The 20,962-nt window shown below is 36.7% G+C and overlaps 1 protein-coding gene across 6 annotated transcripts; it reads left to right on the top strand.

Moving 5' to 3' along the window:
- The first annotated feature begins 8,631 nt into the window (after positions 1 to 8,631).
- Positions 8,632 to 16,349, top strand: LOC116250510 (nuclear intron maturase 4, mitochondrial). 6 transcript variants are annotated; one of them, XM_050076922.1, is made up of 4 exons: positions 8,946 to 8,958; positions 9,439 to 9,565; positions 12,437 to 12,751; positions 13,584 to 16,349. In XM_050076922.1, exons 3-4 carry the CDS (start codon positions 12,739 to 12,741, stop codon positions 16,112 to 16,114), a joined length of 2,544 nt encoding a protein of 847 aa, XP_049932879.1. In that variant the 5' UTR covers positions 8,946 to 8,958; positions 9,439 to 9,565; positions 12,437 to 12,738; the 3' UTR covers positions 16,115 to 16,349. The 6 variants fall into 6 exon arrangements, with proteins under 6 accessions (XP_031480028.1, XP_049932878.1, XP_031480029.1 ...); XM_050076920.1 differs by lacking the exon at positions 12,437 to 12,751 and adding an exon at positions 11,275 to 11,456 and having other exon boundaries at positions 8,947 to 8,958; XM_031624168.2 differs by lacking the exon at positions 12,437 to 12,751 and having other exon boundaries at positions 8,632 to 8,958.
- The last annotated feature ends 4,613 nt before the right edge of the window (positions 16,350 to 20,962 follow it).

Raw genomic sequence — 20,962 nt, 5'->3', positions numbered from 1 at the left:
AAATATCATACGCATATATGGGTATGAGAAATGTTATAAGAGAAGATATTTGTCTTGAAAAGAGGAATAAATATTTGAAAGAGAAGAGATGGAGCACATGTACATACGTATTCATGCACATATGAAAATTTATAAAATAGAAAGTGAAAGCATAAAGAGAGAAATATGTGGGTCATCATGTTGGCATAAATGTATGTAACATGTGTATACATCCATACCTTCACAAGATTAGAAAAATCAAGGAACAACTTAAAATTACCAACTTCAAATTTAATGTGGGCCGGAGGGGAGTTTGGACTCATGCAAGAGTCTAAGCTAAGTCCTTAAGGCCATGTTAGAAGGTTCTTTTTGAAAATGTTTTAGAAAATATGATTTATATAAGCATAGAATGTTATTATTTGGTTTGTTGTAAGGGATATATTTCTTCCACCGTTGGGTATGGAAGAAAACAAGCAACATAACGAGACACTCGTTAGGGTTCATAATGTGATGATTAAGAAGGAAACTAGCGCAAAATGATATGGAAATGCATATTAACATGTACATTTTCGTGAGGGTTTATCCCGGGTTGGACAAGTCCCAACCTCAAAGATTAATATGAAAATAAAGAGTCCCCAAACCACACTCTCATTCCCGACATGCATTCACATGTAAGTAAAGAACCAAGCAACTATGCATGCATAATATATAGATAACTTTCAAGGAAGGAAAGAAATAAAGAGGATGACGAAAAAAAAAACAAAGTTCAATTAGAAGGGAAGACATGATGTAACTATGAATTGATATACCACCTCATCTTCTCATGTTCCCGGTGCACTTGAGTATAGCCTCTTGACTCTAAAATAGAGATTGAGGGCTATCTCTTTTGGCCATGGAGAAATGAGGAAGAGAGGAAAATAAGAGGAAACAAAAGAACAATAAGAATGTATTCATGAAAAGAAAGAACATGATTAAAATGAAAGATCATCTCATCTTTCCATGTTCCCGGTGTACTTGAGCATAGCCTCTTGTCTGTAAAAAGAGATTGATGGCTATCTCCTTTGGTCATGGAAAGAAAAAGAAGAAAAAAAAAAAAAAGTAACAAGAACAAGACTATATTGAAGAAATGAAATAACAATAACAACAAAAATATATTCATTAAGGAAAAGAATAACAACAACAAGAAGAAATGAAATAACAATAACAACAAAAAATATATTCATTAAGGAAAAGAATAACAACAACAAGTATATATTGAAGAGAAGAAAGAGCAAGAAGATATTGATAAAGAGAAAGAACAAGAACAACAAGAATACTTGAAAGAGCATGATTTAATCATAAAATAAAATATCATCTCATCTTCTCATGCTCCTGGTGCATTTGAGCATAGCCTCTTGTCTCTAAAAAGAGGTTGAGTACTATCTCCTTTGGCCATGGGGAGATGAAGATGTGAAGAGAAAATGAAAACAACAACAAGACTATATTTAAGAAAAAGAAATAACATAATAATAAGAATATTAATGAAAAGAAAGAAGAGAGAAATGAGAGGGATGAAGATTACATACCTCTAATGGGAAATTACCTAAGAAAGATGAACACCTTCACTTGAAGCTTTTGAATGAAGCTCCAAGAGTGCTTGCTCTAAGTTGGAGAAGGAAATGGAAAGAGGGAGAGGGAGAGAGAGAGAGCTCAAGAGAAACTCTAAGTCTTCAAGTGAGAATACACTAGAGTTTCTTCCAAGGACCCAATCTTGCCCAAGAGGAAGGATATGGGGGGTATTTACAGAGGATTTTGGAGCCAAAACCCAAAATTTGAATTTTTTGACCTAAAAAGACTAAAATCACCCTTTAAAAGGAGATTTTTTTGGCCAAAAGGAAGGGCAAATGAGTCTTGTCCACCCAAAAAGACTAAAACTACCCTCTAAAAGGATGTTTTTTGGTCAAAAAGAGGGGTAAATTGGTCTTGTTTACCAAAAAGACTAAAATCACCCTCTAAAAGGATGTTTTTTGGTCAAAAGGAGGGGTAAATTGGTCTTGTTTACCAAAAAGACTAAAATCACCCTCTAAAAGGAGGTTTTTTTGGTCAAAAGGAGGGGCAAATCGGTCTTGTTTAAAAAAAGACTAAAATCACCCTCTAAAAGGAGGTTTTTTGGTCAAAAGGAGGGGCAAATCGGTCTTGTTTAAAAAAAGACTAAAATCACCCTCTAAAAGGAGGTTTTTGGTCAAAAGGAGGAATCGGTCTTGTTTGCCCAAAAAGACTAAAATCACCCTCTAAAAGAAGGTTTTTGGTCAAAAGAAAAGGCAAATTAGACTTAAATGATTGATTTGGATCTGAACTTGGGTTTTGGATCTAAAAGTAGTATTTTGGATTTAATTTGGATCTGAAAGTTCTATTTTGGATTTAATTTGGATCTGAGAGTAGTATTTTGGATTTAATTTGGATCTGAAAGTAGTATTTTGGATTTACTTTGCATCTAAGAGTAGTATTTTGGATTTAATTTGGATCTGAAAGTTGTATTTTGGAAATCTTGTGCCTAAATTTGAATTTCGCACTTGGATAAAACATCATAGTCCTTTAGAAAAATTTGGGGTGATTACAGTTTCATACATCACTAACTCTAATCCTAAGGTCAAGATTTTCCTTACCATGGTGAGAGTTTGCTTCTGATCTTTCCCCATGTATGCTTTTGACTCATTATCAAAATAAGTCTACCCTAAACTGGTTACAGTAATCACACCAATAGAAGTCTTGTTATCAATAGGCATTAGTGAATCACTCTCATGTCTTATCTTGTCTTTTTCCTTATTCAAAATGTCTTTAACAATAGATCCTTCCTTTTAGGAGGCCAGTCTTGATAAGGTCCTTATCTCTACCTGCCTTCACATGGGACTATCTAGTGTATAGAAGATGTTTTTGTGCATCCTTCATACTAGATCAATATCTCATATCCGAACAAGACACCTTAAAAACAATTCTCTCATCTCATTGTTTCTCAACAGATCATTCAAAACTAAGTAGAAACTACTTTAAACATAGTAATCATCAACTCTTTCTAGCCATCTGATGAAACTAGATTATGCTTACATGATGCTCCAACACCCGCTCTCCACCTGCAGTTACTTGTTAGATGTGATCTTTCAAGCGTAATATCTCAATAGAACTCTCATACACCACATGTTACTTGAGATGATTCTTCTCCATTACTACCTCCACCTCTGGTTTGAAAGCAAAATTCAAAGAAACATCAATACAAATTCATGCAAAGTCTACCATTGGATGGAGGCTTCCCTAACAAAAGCCTGCCACATGAAGTCATTTTATCCTACCAAATTTCATATTAAGGAAACCACTGCACAGAGATTGATTTAATGAAAAAAATGATAACTGCAAAATTGAATATGATCTTGAAATGAATAATAGACTATAAACAATAAAAAAAAATAGATAGGCATAAAAAAAAGCTACAAATATTCTTCATTTGTATCACCTCATTCGTGATAAGAGTCTCTTTCAAGTTTAGTCACAAGGAGGTCAGTTGTCTCATATGAGAGGTGTCTCTTTGAAATTGCTATCCTATGAAGCGGCTGTCTATGAACATGCAAGATGGTAGGTGATCGTGACTGAAATTTGTTTTAGAGAGCCAAAACAACATAAGGATGAGTTGGATTGAATCGAAATTGACATGTTGTCATCCTTTATTGCTAAAAGACTTTTGCCATTGGCTCATAGAGGAAGATTGCAAGTTGGATTCATGCTTCATTTAATAAATTTTAACAAAATTTTCCTAGACTGATTCTAAACAATGACTACATCTCCATTGATCAAATCATGCCTACGGTAACTAATTTGGATGAATGTTCTTATTCTAGGGTCATAGACCCAATTTTTGCAGCCAGTGCAGTTCTATAGCAATTTTAGATCTTTTATTATATTCAAGATTTAAAAAGCGTTTCACACGTATCCTCCATACATCAAATCATGCTCTTTTCCAAATCACTTATTTCTTATGTTTTTTTGGCTTTGTTTCTCTTCTGCCAATCCACCAAACAACTAAATGATAGCACAAACACAAATATCTAGTTAATTACTTTACACTAAATTTGATTATCACACCATTTAAGGTTAGAGATGAAGTTCAACTTGACCATCGAGGTTTTGCCAAATTTGTTGGCCACATATTGTCATATTCATTGGGACACCTTTCAATCTATAAATAGGTGGCAGACATTTTTCATATTCTAGTGACATAACAAATATTTAGAAGCCATGCAAATCTGATTGTCTTTAGTCTGTCATTTGTGATGAGGTGATCTTTGCAACCCACATGCAATGTACAACAAGCTCTAGGGTAGCCTAAGGATTACCAAATAAGTTAATGCTAACGTTGATGAGAGCCTTGAGCCCTCAAGGCTTCCCACATGGTTTTACAAGAAATTTCCTTACTATGAGATCGATGAAGCTCTAAATGTTTACACCTTGTATGGCATTAGAGATTAAAAGAATTTTATATCTTTTTATCAATCAGAATTTGCTAGGCCTCAGGGGAGAAGTTCTGTCGCATAGCATATCAACAAATGACAGTTTTAGGAAACAATGGACTTTAGAGTACTCTTTTATGGTTAACTCATGGATAAGTGGTGAGCCATTCCATTGATCCATCTAAAGTTTAGCTAAACTACCATCATTAATTTTTTATGATATGCAGTCATGAATTTGGTTACAAGTATGGCTCACCTTTCAACAATGGGAGTTCCTACTCTTAGGCTCTACAATCTATAAACTTTGCTTGGAGAGATACTTAAATTTTATCAACTTGGCCCGTATTGAATCTAAGCAAGGGACTCCACTAGCTAGGAAAGCTAGAGAAGCTTCATTGATTTTTTGAACAATGTGCTTTCCAAGACCTCATTCCTCTTTTGAAAGGCATACTGTATCCCATTTTAATAGTTGAAGATGACATGTCTATTCATTGTCTCCCCATAGAAATTGATTAGAGAGAGATTATAGTTTTTACCATACCGTTAGGGAGTTTTACTAACATGGTGTAATATATTGAAATGCTATACAACTCATACTTGAGGAGGCATATGCATCTTGCAAAAGATAAAATATGTTTGTAAAGGCAGGTCTTTTCTCTGTTTTAATGGCTAGTGTCATGTAGTGGATTTATTAAAAATCATCAATATGATGGGATGATCCTAAGTACTTGAAAAGGCAGGCTCCCAACACTTCAATTCTTTGGTTTCTAGCTAAATATTAAACCTCTTCATTGCTCATATGAAAGGGAATAATCACACTTTTTTTGTTGATTAATTTTCAAATCTGCACAGGCTTTAAGTTCCATTAGTCTTTTCTTTATGCGCATGATAAACTGTTTTTAAAGCTTAAAAGCAATAATAAGTCATTTGCATACAAGATTGAGTGAATCATCACTGCACCACATTATGTCTTTTTGAATGTCTCTTGAAAACATTTTTACCACTACTAGGATAGAGGGAAAGGAGGTCACCTTTGCCAAATCCCCCCTTTTTTGGAAAAAACCATCTTGATTCCCACCCGTTTAAAATGATCGTTGTAGAGACTAAGGCGATGTCAATCATGATTTTTAAATCTTATTCTCCAACAAAAACCAAGAACTCTAAGTGCATTATAAAGAAATCCCCAATTTATTGAGTTGTACGCTTTGCTTAAATTTGCTCTTAGGCATAGTAATTGCTCTTTTGGACTTCATAGAGTGCAGTGCTTCATGGCAAGGGGGAAGCTTTCCTGAATATTTCTTTTTGGCAAGAAAATATGTTGGTTGTAGGATATAACTCAATAGAGGATTGGCTACATGCATCTAACCATGATTTGGTTGAAGAATTTGAGGTTGTTGTTGCAAAGGAGAGGAGCCTGAAGGTTTAGATCCTCATTCATTAAGAGCTTTAGGAACAATGACCAAGTGGGTCCTATTAGCTTTCCAAAGCGACTTGCCTATAGCAAAGAAGCTTTGGATGCCTTCAAAATGTCTTCTTTATCCATTCCCTACACTTTTGGTAGGATCGGTTTGGAAGGCCATCTAGTCATGACACCAATTCAGGATTGGTCACTGTGACCGACTAGTAAATCTCCTCATCTATTATTGGCTTTAGGGGCTGATCATTATCTTCTAGTGAGATGAGTGGGTCATCTGCCATGTTGGTAGGAAGGGAGCTAGTGCCCTATTTATTACCCTAGAAGTCCTCAAAGTACTTGGTGCACATCTCTTGATTGGCATCCTCACATCAATGCCCATTAAGTCTAGTGATCTTATTTTGTTTTTTCTCTCATAACTTTGGATTTGTTCAGGAAATAAATTGTATTTGCATTGTTAGATTATAACTATTTTTGGTAAAACTTTTGTTTTCAATACTCCTTCTTCATCATAAGTAGCCAATCTCAACATTGTCTCTCTAGCAGAGATGTATACATCGCCTCTCTCTATGTTAGATTGACACATAGATAGCTCCTTTTTGATATGTTCAATCTATTGAGTCAAGGTGTTCACCCTATATGCAGGTTCCATGGGCAACGCTTGATTAACTGCTTCAAGCTTCTCCATTATTTGAATCATGAGGCATTCCACTGCCTCCTTCCTACAAGCTTCCTCTATTAAAGGGTAGCATCATGAGTCTCTGAGCACGCGAGTGATAAGACTTGCCTTTGGACTAAAAGAGAAGCACAATGGACAGGGTAGTGAGAAGTGATTTACTACAGATTGGGAAGTTCTCCATCCAGAGATTATTAATGAAACATCTATCAACAAAACTAATTACATTCTTCTTGTCTTGGTGGTGGTTAGACTAGGAACGACTCAAGTTTGGAATTTTAGTCATGCCGCTTTCATTGATGAACGTAGCAATTGATCCATTTCAAGTGACCTTGACCTCAATCAGCACCACTTTAGTCTAGTTCCAAAGTTCAATAATTCAAGCCCAAATACATTCGGCTCCTAAATTTGATAGTAATCTTATGTTGGAGAATTTAAGCGCAAACCATTCTAGTGTTACTTCATTGAGAGGAGTATCCACCACCACTACTTCAAGGTTGAGCTTTTGAAGAATCATATGTAGTTCTTGTTGTGAAGTTTTGTTCAATAAGCCTTGGGCCTTCTAGCTTATGACTTGCACGAGGGATTGTGAGATTTAAGCATCATAGCATACTGGTTCATCCATTCTCGACTCCATGATGGGCTTGTTTTATTTGGTCAAGTCATTGATTGCCATGGATTTGTTAGACTCATTTGCTCCATCAAACTCTTGTCCCTTGGATCATCCGCTAAGTCGACTAGCAACACATCTTCTTTGCCTCCCCTGCTCTCTTCTTAGTGGTCTATGTTCCAAGGTGCCCATAGTGCATTGAGTTTCAATTGGGGGCTCAGATTCTTTATTGGTGTTCATGCATTTTTCTACAAACTCATTGCCTCGCTTTTCATCCACATTTATTCTCTTGCACGATCTTTTGTTTTCTCTTGGTTAGGCTTCGATTGAGGATGTAATGTTGGGGCTGTTGGAGGGCTATCAGCTTTGTGTGTGCACATCTTGTCAAAGCTTGGCAAAGGGTTGAGTTCCTTTATGAGACTGGACCTTGCCATCAAAGCTGGTGATTGCTTCCCAATTCCTTCATTCTGGTCTTTCTAAGAACATTTGTGTGAGCTGGTGACTTTCTCCATAGATGACTTTGTTTCCCCTATAGCTGCTTTTGAATGCTGGCCCACCCTAGACACAAAGGGGAGTATGAATTGGTGCATCTTGACCTTGGGTGGAATCAGTTGATGTGTCATTATTGGCTACAGTTACACTTTGTTACTATCCTAGGAACCTGTCTTAAAAAATAGGGCAAATTCATAGAACACCAGGACAAGTGTTCCATGAATATACTTCAATTTTTTGGACATATTCATGAAACAATAATAATAAGTTACTATTTCCAAACGGCCTCTATGTGTGTCTTCTCGCTTCCAAGTGCTTGGAACATGTTGCTTTCTAACACTTCATCTTTGAAACCTTGTTGAGGCTTCATCCTTCTCTTTCTTAACTTCACCTAGGACCATTTATTGCCTCCATGTCCATCCTCCTTAGCAGCCTATTTGCCTCCAACATCATCACAAGAAGAGGCGTAATGACTAACAGATCTATAGGATGTGCAATACCGCTCCTTGAGTTCATATTATATGACTTGTTTCATGGGCCTCCTGTCTAAACGTGTTAAACGAGTTAAATTATGACTAAACGAGCTAAATGAGTTAAATTACACGTAAACGAGCTAAACAAGCTAAACGAGTTAAATAAGACTTAACGCTCGAGCTCGACTATGTATAGTCGAGTCGAGCTCGAGTTCGTGTTAGGGAACTCGACTCGAGTTCAAGTTCGAGCTTGAACTCTTTGAGCTAAGTCGAACTCAAGCTGGGCAAGCTTGGGCTCGACTCGGCTCGGTTGCACCTACTCCTACTCTTTTTCCCTCATGCAGTGCCAATGAAAGGAAAATGTTTTACGAATGAATTTGATCAGTAAAAGATAATTAAAATGGCTCGCTAAAAATGTGCACTTATTGCATGTAGCTACAAGATAGGTATGAATATGCCAATTAATATAAAATAGGGAAGGTAAGGCAAGTCTACCGCCGCCGTCGAAAGGGAGAAACGGAAGCAGTCGAACTAAAACGCGCGCACGCGAACTCCCGCGAAATCCTTTGTTCTTCTTCTCCGCCACGGCCCCATTTCTCTTCATCGTCTTCCCCGTGATTGTTGCAAGAATCGACTACGAGAATCATCCACTGTGGTCGTCGAGATCTGAATGTGCCGATAGACGCTCCTTGACCTCAAGGCTTCGAAGCTCATTCCCGTTCTTTTCCTCGTTTGATCTTTCATCACCTGCAGTCGCGAGAACTGGGCCGTGATTGTGAGCTGACCTTTCGAGGATATAATTAGAAGGCTCAGTTGAAATTCGTTCTAGCCTTTAGGTACCATTCGTCAATCCATATCCCCAAGCTCTCCCTGTTGAATCCGTGGGAGTTTTCACCTTTCCATCTGAAGCTCGAAACTCGATTAAACCACCCATTTGAATCGAGTTGACGAAATACTTCGATTTCCTCGCGATGTTTTTTTTTTAACTTTTTTTTTTATCTAATTTCAACGCATTTAGTCCTCAAACTGTCAAAACCTCAAAGTGGGTCCTCTTCCTTCCATCATTACCCGATAGCCTTCGTCCACTAACATTTATTTCTTCTGCATTTGTCATTCCTCTTGATATTTTTACTTGGTACTTGGTGAGCCTTATTTTACACTTCTTTTGGCGTACCTTTCTTCTTAATCGTGGGAAACGTTTAATCGATTCCTAATTTTGCCTTTGAATGTACTGACTGGCCTAGTAAGATGGGGTTTTTATTCATATTTGTTGGTTCACTAATTCACTGACTTTAGCCTGCTTCGTCGTGGCGTAGTATGTTCGCGGTGGTGCTTCCAGAACTGAGTTTGCACTCTTTGTGATGCGCACGCCATTCCTTGGGAGCTTTTCTGGCTGTTTTGCATCATTATGGGATAGTTCCTTCAGATTGGCACGTCTAAGCGGTATGATTTGTTTTGTGGTATGGCTCTGGTTTTATTTCTGTCTTTTGACTTCTGAGGCAACCTCAGCACATGATATTATGTGTAGACTGCACTTTCTGTGGTTCTTGATTGGTGACAGTTAGCTTCCTGTTCTTTCTTTCCATTTTATTTTCAAATTTCAGTAGTAAAACAAAATCAGAAAAAGATTGCACAGGGATTTAACATGGTATGGCTGAATCTTGCCTACATCCACGACAAACTCTCTAGTCTCTCTCTCTACAAATGTCTGAGAGAGAGGAGTTATTGTTTTATCATTCTTTTTAAGGAGGTTGTGTACAATCGTTTCTACCCATATATTGTGGGTTTTCTTTACAATGCACATTACAACCGTTAACTACATCCTGAACCACTTTCGTTTCACGTTTTTGCTTGTCTCGTAACTGTTTCTCCTATTGATGCGTTAACATCTGTTTGATTGTGTGCTGCGTCTCTTGAATACATGCAAGACTACATGAAATGGAATTATGCAAAAAGCTTTGAGAGATGATTATCATATTCAAAGCTATGTCACATGGGTGCGGGCATGGGTGCTGGTGCAGGTGTAGATGCGCAATTTTCAAAAAAATTCAGGTGCGGGTGCAGTGAGGATGTATATATATGTGTGTGTCTATATGTAGATAAGTCCTTTGTTACGTAGCTATGGACATCTAGTAGCCTTATTTATCTATATTTACATATAAATATTTTGTGTTGGAGAAGCACCAGCACCAACATCGACACGGGTGCGACACGGGTGTGGCAGCCATTTAGAAGCACCCAGATGACATAGATTCAAAGTAGATGAACTGTTCGTTTTTACTCTGGCTGTTGAAGCGGCCTTCACCAGTATAATGCAACGATATGTGTTCTATGCAAGTTCCTCTAAGGCGGCTGTGAAGAGTGACCAATGATTAGAAGGAATCTTGAACAAGTGGTCGGATTCCTATGCTGCAAAAGTTTTAATCTGCGATTCAAATTTCTCTAGTCTCTTGTTGTCTGGTTAGTTCTTTCCATGATTCAGGAAGCTCAAAAATTTTGAATGCATATTATTGACTACATGCCTTTCCTGAGGTACGGCCAACAAAAGTGGCTCAAGCTGCCCATTTTCATTCCAAACTATGTGTCATACCAGTATTTTTGCAGATGTTCCACAAAACTATCGGTTTAAGTACTGCAGTCAGATTGTTCTTAAATAAAATTTTGATTTTCATACAAACCATCTTTTATATTTATGGGTGCACTGGGCTTACAACTAGGCTTCTATTAAGGAATGAATCAAGAGTTAGCCTTTCAACGAGCAGATGGTAAAGGATGACTTGTAGCACTTGGGTGAGTTAAACATGTATGGGATGACCAGTCGTGCCCATTCAAACACTAGATCAAGTGCGTCTTGTTTTCAATATGTTTAGACCAATTACAAGTGGGAGTCGGAGTTCAGTTTGTATCTGTTATCATGGATCATGAAAAGGCAAGGTACTTTCATGAGATTCTGGAGTGGATAAATTTTGCTCATAGTTCCATAGACTTTGAATTCTCTTTGGCCATTCTGCATGTGTGCAACTATATAGTACTGAACTCTTGTGTACTTGCTGATGGATAGAAGTATTGGTATAATTATGGAACACATCGTGCATAAGGTTCTTTCTTGCGAAGGGCTGCACCCTCACTGCCAACGGTGGCTTTGTTATCAGATAAATTCGAGATGCAGAACTTCCTCAAAAAGTTGACTTACTGCTTTTCCAGATTACTCTGGGATATAACATGATGATCACTACGGGATACCACTCAGCAGGAGATTTTCACTTGCTTCCTACGGTTAGCATTGAGTGCAACTTGTTGAAAAATGATCGCATTCCCAACCATGAGGCCCATTGTGAGATGTAGTTTCAGTTTCATTGCTTATTTCTAGGCTGTTTGATGATAAAACTGTCATCTTCATATAAAAGTCCACTTGTAGGAGTTATTTCTCCCATACATTCTGCAATATGTTCTCACACTTTTCTTTATTATTAGTTTGTAACAGGGTTTGGCAAGTAACTCCACCTCTTTTCAGGTGTATGAACCAAAGAACATCTGCAACTTGCATAACATTGTCTTCTCTTCTGAGTTAACACTTAGTTTACTTCATGTAATCTTTCTTTGGCTTCTACCTTAACTATCATAAGGGCAGTGGATACCAAAATTAGCTTTTTAATCACATTCTTTAAAGTGACATGCATGAACACTAGCTGACAAAGTCATTTTTGTGGAATTTGTAGGTATGCATCCATTCACACTCACAGACACCTCCTTTCCCCTTTCATTTGAAGTTGCCAGAACGTGACGTCTCCACTAACACCACCCCCCTCCCCCCACCATCATTTACCAAGTTTATAAACACAAGTATCATGATTTAGTAGTGGGTCTGTTATTTTATTCTGTTAGCTGTTTTCTGTTACTAGGCCCTTTTTATTTTTTCCCCCGGCAATGCATGTGGATAATTCTTGAAATTTGGCGGCGAAAATATTGTTAAACGCTGCTCCCTTATCCATGGATTTTTGTCTTAGTTGCTCCATAATTCCAGCTGCTATATCATCTGTAGACTTGATTGTAAGGGTCAATAACCACACCAAAATCAAATGCAAAATAAGAAATTCTAAAATTGTCAAAATAGCCTTCCATGAACTACTTGATCAAGGCCTGTCACTTAGACAGGCTGCACTTTTATTCTTTCTTAACTCTAGGTGCATTACCTATCCTTTTTACTTTTGTTCCATTTGTTTAACTAATAGTTCGTGTTCTCTATCAAGCATGAGAACTTATTAATAATGCTCACCCTTAAACTACAGGAACATGATAGTCTTTCTGTTGCAGGATATGGGCAGATCCTGTAAACTTTTCATGTGAAAGCTATGCATGCTTATCTATTCACGTGGATGTGATTACAAGGGAAATCCTGAAAAACATAAAATTTTGAATGATACTATGAAAAAGTGTAGTTGGAAACAAATTACGTCTCCAGCAGATGACTATTTCCTTAGCTGCTATAGTCTTGACAGATGGGCAACAGATTGTTAGCCTCCATTCTGGGGTTACTGAAATAAAATTATGGTTGCAGTCAGCAGAGTAACAGGAGCACACTGATAACCTGCTTAATCTCTTAAAAGACACACTTTATGATATCATGTGGTAAAATTCCTTTCTCCTGCATCTTCTATGTGTTCTCGAATTATATCAGTTGCAAATTAGTCTCTGCCTTATGCCTTTTTCTCACTATATTTACTGGATATCTTGGTTACATTATCATAAGTATCGGTAGTTTGTTTCAAAAGAATGAAAAAAAAAAAGATAAAAAAGATAAGAAACTAGGATACTTCAAAAGAACACCAAAATGGAAATATCACGTTGTTTTCTGTGTGTTTTAGTTTTCTTTCAGAATTTTAAGATATTTTGATTCTTTGAGGTTTCTTTTAACATTTTAACAACTGCTTTGAATTTTGTAAAATTTTTATAAGAAAATTAGAAGAAAAATTCAAATTTCATAAATCTTCTATTATTATTATTATTATTTTTTTATTTTTTTATTTTTTTTGAGTTTCCAATATTTTCCTGTAAGAAAAAGAATGATTATTACCTAAGAAAAATCTCACGAATAAATGCCCGAGAACAGTATTTGCAATGATGCCTAGTTATTTTTAGAAGTGATACATGTGTTATGGATCGTCGTAAATTGAACACCTTGTGATGTAATTCACTCTGCATCTCTAGCTAAATCTCCCTATCTAATAATATATTGCTCTTTGTGGAGCTGCAATTTTCATCATGTTAATTGACTTCTCCGGATGTATCCCAATACTCATGAATGATGTAGGAAAGTAATATTTTTTGGTAAATAGTGTTATATTTGTGCTTCACGTATTACCTTTGCAAGAGTGCAAACTATCCTCTTTGTTCTTTTTTCTAAAATTCTTGCTTTAGTCTATTAAAATTTTAAAGTTTTTAACCTTCTTTTTTCCTACAGTAAGATCTTGCAAATGTATCCAGATCAGTGTGGGTTATTATTCTACCGCTGGAGCATCCAGGGACAATGTTAAAAGTGTTAGTAATACAAATGTTAGTGCAACAGAGGTTTCACCTGTATCCCTGGCGAAGAGCTTAGCCTCTCTGACTGAAGAGTGCTCATTTTCTGTGGAAAGGAAAAATCAAACAAATGTTAGTGGAACAGAGGTTTCACCTGTATCCCTGGCGAAGAGCTTAGCCTCTCTGACTGAAGAGTGCTCATTTTCTGTGGAAAGGAAAAATCAAACAAATGTTAGTGGAACAGAGGTTTCACCTGTATCCCTGGCAAAGAGCTTAGCCTCTCTCACTGAAGAGTGCTCAATTTCTGTGGAAAGGAAAAACCAAACTCAGGTGGAACTCAAAAGGTTGATTGAGAAGCGCATAAAAAAGAGGGTGAAAGAGCAATACTTGGATGGGAAGTTTTATGACCTTATAGCAAAAGTGATTGCAGAACCAAAAACCCTTGAAGATGCATATAATTCTATAAAACTTAATTCAAACATTCAGTTAACATCAAATGATAGCGGTATCTGTTTTGCCTCCATTGCGGAACAACTTGCATCTGGGGTATTTGATGTGCAAGCTAACACATATAGGATTTCACGAAGAACAGCAAATCAAGAATATTTGGTGCTTCCCAATCTAGAGTTGAAAATTGTACTGGAGGCAATTCGGATGGTTGTGGAGGTTGTATACAGGCGTCATTTTCATAAAATTTCACATGGTTACAGAAATGGAAGGGGGCAAAAATCAGCAATGAGATACATATGCAAAGAGATCAGGGATCCAGATTGGTGTTTTATGTTGTTCACAAAGAAAACAGTTGATTCATGTATCTTGCAGAAAATTATTTCTTCAATGAAAGAAAAGATCAATGATGATCTTCTCTTTTGTATGCTCTGCTCGATGTTTGAAGCTCAAGTTCTGAACCTTGAATTTGGTGGTTATCCAAAAGGCCAAGGGCTTCCTCAAGAAGGAGCACTCTCACCATTATTAATGAACATATATCTTGATCTTTTTGACCAAGAATTTTTTAAAATGTGCCTGAAATATGAGTGCTTGGATGTGAATCCTAATACCATTCAAGTGAACCAGCACTCAAAGTTGCGAGAGTGGTTCAGGCGACAGCTGAGACATGACAAGGTGGTTGCAGGAGAAGAAACTCTCCCAAGAATCCATGCGTGCAGGTACATGGATGAGATTTTTGTTTGCATTCATGGTAGTAGAGAAATTGCTTTTTGCATAAAGGATGAAATTCTGAGCTATCTTAAAGGATCACTGCACTTGGATGTGGATGCAACAGAAGTATTTTCAAAATCTGACACGTGGAAGCTGCAATTTCTTGGTTTAATAGTTCAAAATTGTACAAGTGAAGGTAGTTCGTTACACGCTGTGCACAAGCTAAAGGATAAAGTCCACTTATATGCTTCACAGAAACAAGACCAGTGGGATGATTGGATTTATAGAATTGGGAAAAAGTGGCTGGGTCATTCTTTGAGACAAATCAAAGAAAGCAAGGGTGTTCAAGAAAACAACAGCAGTATGTTGATGGGAAAATTTTCTCAGTTCCGGAAGCCTGGGATGAAAACTGACCATTGGTTTAAATACCTACTCAAGGTTTGGATTCAAGACGTGTCTCCTAAAGCAGAAATCAATGAGGAAGAGGTGTTGTCAAAATATATTGTTGAACCAGCAATACCAGAAGAATTGATTATTTCATTTTACAATTTTCAGCAGAAGGCCCAAGAGTATATCTCATCAGAAACCTCTGCTATTTGTTCACTATTACCAACCACTGCAGATACAAAAAATTGCAGGTTAACTTCATTTGCTCCAGTTGATGTGATAGCAAAGAGTCTTTTGCGTTATGGAATAGTCAACAAGGCAGGATTTCCTCAAGGTGTCAGGGCCCTTGTCCTGCAAGATGACCATCAGATAGTAACTTGGTTTGCAGGATTAGTGAGGCGGTGGCATAGATGGTTTAATGACAGCAGAAATTTTGGAGACGTAATGAACATTGTAGGTGATTGCATCAGAAAATCTTGTGTAAGAACTCTAGCAGTGAAGCACCGGATAATAGAGACGGAGATTGAGAAAAGGTTTGAGACAGAACTCAGCAGTATACCATCAGCTCAGGAACTAGAGTCTGGAGACGTAATCATGTTGAAAGAATTCCAGTTCGAGGAAGGTGAGGAGGCTGTTATGTACGGAAGTGCAAATAGTGGACTTTGTTTGCTCTCTCTTGCTACCGTTGGGACTAGGTCAAGTTCTTCTATTTGTCACGTTGCATGTTGTTCAGCCGTAGGATCTGGTCTATACACCCTGCATGTCAAGGAACAGGGGAAACATCCAGCATGGAGGACTGGGTTTGCCACAGCAATTCATCCTGCCTTAAATGGGAAGCGGATATCCTTGTGCAGGCAGCATCTAAGGGATCTGTATCTGGGTTACATCTCTCTTCAAACTGTTGACTTTGGAGCTTTGAGAAGATGAGTTCTCTATTATTTCACCTTTTACTTGCTTCCTTTTTGTCAATTCTTATAGCATGTGGTCTTATTGACAAAGGAATTTCTTGAAAGTTTGGATACATCTACTTGAACTCGGCCAAACCATGTCAGAATTAAATGTGTGTTTTTCTCTCTTTTTCATCTTGGCTTTTTTTTTTCCTTTTTCCATTTTTTAACCTGTTTTTCTTAATAAAACACATTTTCTGTGACCATGGGTCATATTTACAAAAATATATACTACTGAACAAAAATAAAAAAATATCTGATAAGATAAAAAACTACTAAAATATGCCAAAGAAAACACAAAAATTAGGACAAGCAGTATCCAATACCTGCACCATGGCAGGTTGCTTTGACGCGGGTACTTCTGCCTCTTAGAAGGTGACTTGGACTACATCTTTTCAGTCCCTTGACTTCTATGGCTCATATTCCTGAACCATACAATTGAATCTTTATTTTTGGATGGCTTTCCTGTTCTCAATGATGTGGTAAGGATTAGCTTGTACCGTCACATTTTGCCTACAGGTCCTTTCGTGTTGTGAACAAGAGAAGTGAGAGGTGACAAAGTTAAAATGAACCCCTTGTTGCCTTTGCAAGTTTACCCTTAATTTTCTTAAACATCTTGCGTTTGATTTTTCAATTACTTTTTTGAAGCCAATCGTTTATAAAAATTATATCCTTTCATGGATTCAGTAGTCTAGATATGTTTATTCACTTATTCCAAAGCTTTTGGCAGCCTCCGCTCGAGCCCTCGCCTTGGTACCTAATTTACCATGTTCTTTTCCAAGCTGTGTGAACCCACGTCTCTGCTTTTGTGCATTCATCTGCTTGACCTTAAACCGAAAGACCCAATTTTCTTTATTGACAGATTGGTTGGTCAATTTGCTAACTGGGGATATGTTGAGGATAAAAATTTTATTCATCAAGGTTCTCATATCTCATTTCTCGTTTCTCAGCCAAACTGATTTGTGATGACTACAACAGGAAGATTGTCTTGGACCTCACATTCAGCATACTCTTGACTCTTTTGAGGGCCACACGATCAGGTGAACTAGGATCTAATGAGATACTGAAGGTCACTGAGCTTCCATATTACAATGACAAACATGATATTTTACATTATGTCTGTTAATGATGCAATAAACAGTACGGCCACGAAAGCCAGAGATGTTCTCTAATCGAATGATTTCATTTAAATCAAACTTCTTGTTGATTAATATAGGATGTTGGCAGTTTTCAAATTTATTTCTAGGAGTAATGACATCCTATGAGGAATCTGTTGAGAGGCAGTGCTGCGATATGAAGCTTCAAATATGCAAAGGAGTCCTGAGCCACAACCTTTTTCCCTGCTTCTCTTTTCAGCTTGTGATTATAGTCTGAACTTCACTTTGCAAGGTCATGGTGGTGAACTGTCTATTTGGGTCTTTATTATTTGTTTTCATAAAAAGTGCTTTTTGTGTTTTTGTTGGCCGTGATAAAACCTCTTGAGGAGTCTGTTAATGCGGTTGTTTCTTATCCTGCACTCGACAATCTAATCAGCTGACATTTGTCGATTTACTTTATGTTCTTTGTGCTCCTTTTTCGCTAACTTTTGATTTTCCTTCTACAAATATAAAGCCTCTTTGGGGATATTTTTCTATAAATTTTTAGAAGCTACAATCTGCACACTATAACACCATCGTTGCAATTTGTGAGGAATGCCAGTTTATGTATAAATTCTTTGTTACGTACCGATGCTGGACTTGTCCTGTTCCGGATTGCTTGCACATGGACTCCTCAATTGGCTTTCCTGGGATTGACCCCTTTTCCTCAAAAGGGGGCAAAAAGATGTTAATCTTTAGCATGCACAAGTTCTTTAGTTGCTGCTTGTGAACAGCCAAAGCAACACAAGTCAATCTGTGTATTTGTGTGCATGGAAAAATCGAACTTGGGTTTCTTTTAGATTTTCAAAGTTCTTCAACATTGGGCTTTTCCAAGACATTAGAAATCTGGATTCTTGAAATAAATAAGAACAGAACAAGTGATTTTTCTGAACCACCACAGAGAATGATCGTATTTTTCCAAATACATGGAGTAATGCAGGTACGTGTGGGCATCGGGCTAGCCGGATAAGGAGGTGGGCTCAGGCGAGGCTACAGCCCGTTACTACGGCCCAGACCCAGTCTGACTACCCGAGCCCGGGCTTGCCTGTCTCAGTCCAGTTAAAATTTAAAAACATTTTTAATATAAAATAATATCTAAATATAATTAGTCATTATATATATATATATATAAAATTTTTAAAAGTAAGTTATTGAACCAATTTTTCGGGCCTGGCCTAGGCTTGGGCCGATGCCCAGCCTTAAATGTAGGTCGTCTAACGCTCATTAGGCACATTGTTCTCATTCTTTAATATTCATATTCTTAATCCCCTAATGAGGTACTTGATTGTCCGTTAAACTGATTTTGTGAGGTGATTGCAAACATAAGAAGTTGGGTTTAAATTGGATTTAGCCAGCCAAGACAAGCAAATTCCGAGTCCACATCCTACTCCCTTTACTTCCCGCATTTGTCTGATATTGAATCTGAGGTCAACGATACAATGGAAAATAATCGAATTTATAATCCGACCCTACGAGGTTAACATGAAGCCATGAGTCTCAGATCTGATAAAAAAAAACTATAGATCTTAGATCCAAGGGACTGAATGCCCCAATAGCTGCCATGGAAATCTAAAATTACTTGAGGAAGCTTTTTCTAGATTTCATCCTAACCAAATTTGGATTGGACTAATGTGGACACCGGGGCATTTGATTGTTTTGTAGTTCTTAAATCAATCAAACTAAGGATCTTCCATCTAACTTAAGATTTACAATTTAAATTTCCATTTTGCTTAAACTAACAAAAGGTTTAATTTAAAATCAAGTGAAGGAAAGTTTGATCATATAAGAATGTTGGATCATAATATTGAACTAAATCAGAGGATAGAAGACATTTCTTTTCATGGATCCTAAATTTGAGGCTTTGATTTTGTGTGGGGCCAACCATTCCTTTAGCAATTTGTATTTTTTAGAACTACAGATCTAAGTTGCCCCCTGCCTGGCACAATGATTCGAGAACTGATATATGAGAAGGAGAAGTATAGGTTTAAGGTTCTTATTAGAACCCACTGATCTCAAGTAGGAGGACAGAGGGTTCTGACTTTGAGACGCATAGACTTTAAGATGCAAAAATTACAAATTCATAATATAATATATCTATGTCTCAAATAATAGATTTAAAATCCCTGTAAAAATTCAAGAATTTGAAATCTTGAAATTTAAGATCTTGATGTCTCAGTACCCCCCCTTAAGGGTAGCATTAAAGCGGATTTAAGAAGCTAGCCGTAGGCTTTACTTAATGATTTGGATTTAAATATTAAAAAAATCTAACGGGTATCCAAATTTAATTATAATATATATTTTACGCCTACCCAATAGAAGAAAAAATATCTTACCTGTATTAGTATATCTAAAACTATTTAAAGCATCCCATTTTAAAAATAAAATTTTATGTTTAAACTAGCACATGATATTGAAGATTCAAGAACCTCGTCAGGATTGCTTTTCTGGTTTGGCCTTTTTTGGGTTTATGTTTTTCCAGATTTAAGAAACAATTTTATGTTTTCTTTTTTTTTACGAGAAAGGTTACGGTATTATGACCATAATGAAAAAAAAAAACAACAATCCTTTAATTTTTAGTTGTGTACATCTGTTTGCTTACTAATATAATGGGTTTGGCCATTAGAAAAACTCTAAAAGAAGCACCATTTTTGCAAATAAATTCCAAGCAGTTCTTCTTCGATAGAACGTGATAAAAAAAAAAAGAAAATTTTCTGAAATACGCGTCATCTTGCTAAAACACTTTCTTAATTATGATTTAAGAAGAGGATTACCATTCTTCATTTTATTTCTCTACTTTGATCACTTCTCCAGAATAAAAAAAAAGTTCCACTAGATTCTTTAAGGTGGTGCCTTCGGGAGACTGGGACCTTGAATAGGAGGATCTAAAATGACAAGATTTCGCTACCCATACAGGTCTGTACTAAGAAAAAGATTTCACGTTTGACGTTAGTCAGAAAGAAAAATTCTGCAGCTTCTAGTTCCACATTGACAAGATAAAAAAAATCTGTTATACGAATCTCAAAACAGATCTCAGGTTACAAAATCGTGACCTCCAAACTTGGACAAAATTTACACCATCGAAACTGATTTTGTAAAAAACGGTTTCTAAAAAGCTGATCCGATTCATCGACCGATACAGAAGGGCGACATGTCACACGTTTTTCATTTAAGTAATATAAAATTATTTACAATTTTAGTAAAATGAATACAATGTCATTTTTTGCAGGTTCAAAAATTGAATGATCCACTGAACCGACAACTAGCCGATTCGATCCACTTCTCGACTTTTATAACACTAATAAAAAACCCGATGGTTATACCCATCTAGCATCCAAAGCAAGCGCATGACAACTTTCACCGTCCACAAAAATCCACTGTTTACCTCAAAGGAGAAAAGTTTTTGGATTTTAAGTTGTAAATAATTACAAAAGTCTACACGTAAAAATCGATACATAAGTTTTGGAAATCTAATATACATTTATGGCATGAAAGTTGCACATTTACAGTTTACAGGTAAGATATGAAAAATCACACATGAATAATAATGGTGCACAAATTTATACATTTACAAAAATGTAAAAAATGCATAACTTAAGAAGAAAAATTTGTACATCTACACACTTATATTATATAACTCTAAAAATTATAATATCATATAAGTACAACGTACTGCTAGCTATGTCTGACCATCC

This window comes from Nymphaea colorata, chromosome 3 (assembly GCF_008831285.2).
Source record: "Nymphaea colorata isolate Beijing-Zhang1983 chromosome 3, ASM883128v2, whole genome shotgun sequence".
NCBI classification, from domain to species: domain Eukaryota; kingdom Viridiplantae; phylum Streptophyta; class Magnoliopsida; order Nymphaeales; family Nymphaeaceae; genus Nymphaea; species Nymphaea colorata.
The sequence above is the reverse complement of the archived record's forward strand: the minus strand, read 5'-3'. Positions and strand labels throughout refer to the sequence as shown.

What these genes read in the sequence shown, in the direction of transcription:
- LOC116250510 (XM_050076920.1), top strand. Translation starts at nt 11,345, where the DNA reads ATGATGATCACTACGGGATACCACTCAGCAGGAGATTTTCACTTGCTT. An exon ending in TCCCAACCATGAGGCCCATT is followed by an intron (nt 11,457 to 13,583) that starts GTGAGATGTAGT and finishes TTTTTCCTACAG; the next exon opens with TAAGATCTTGCAAATGTATC.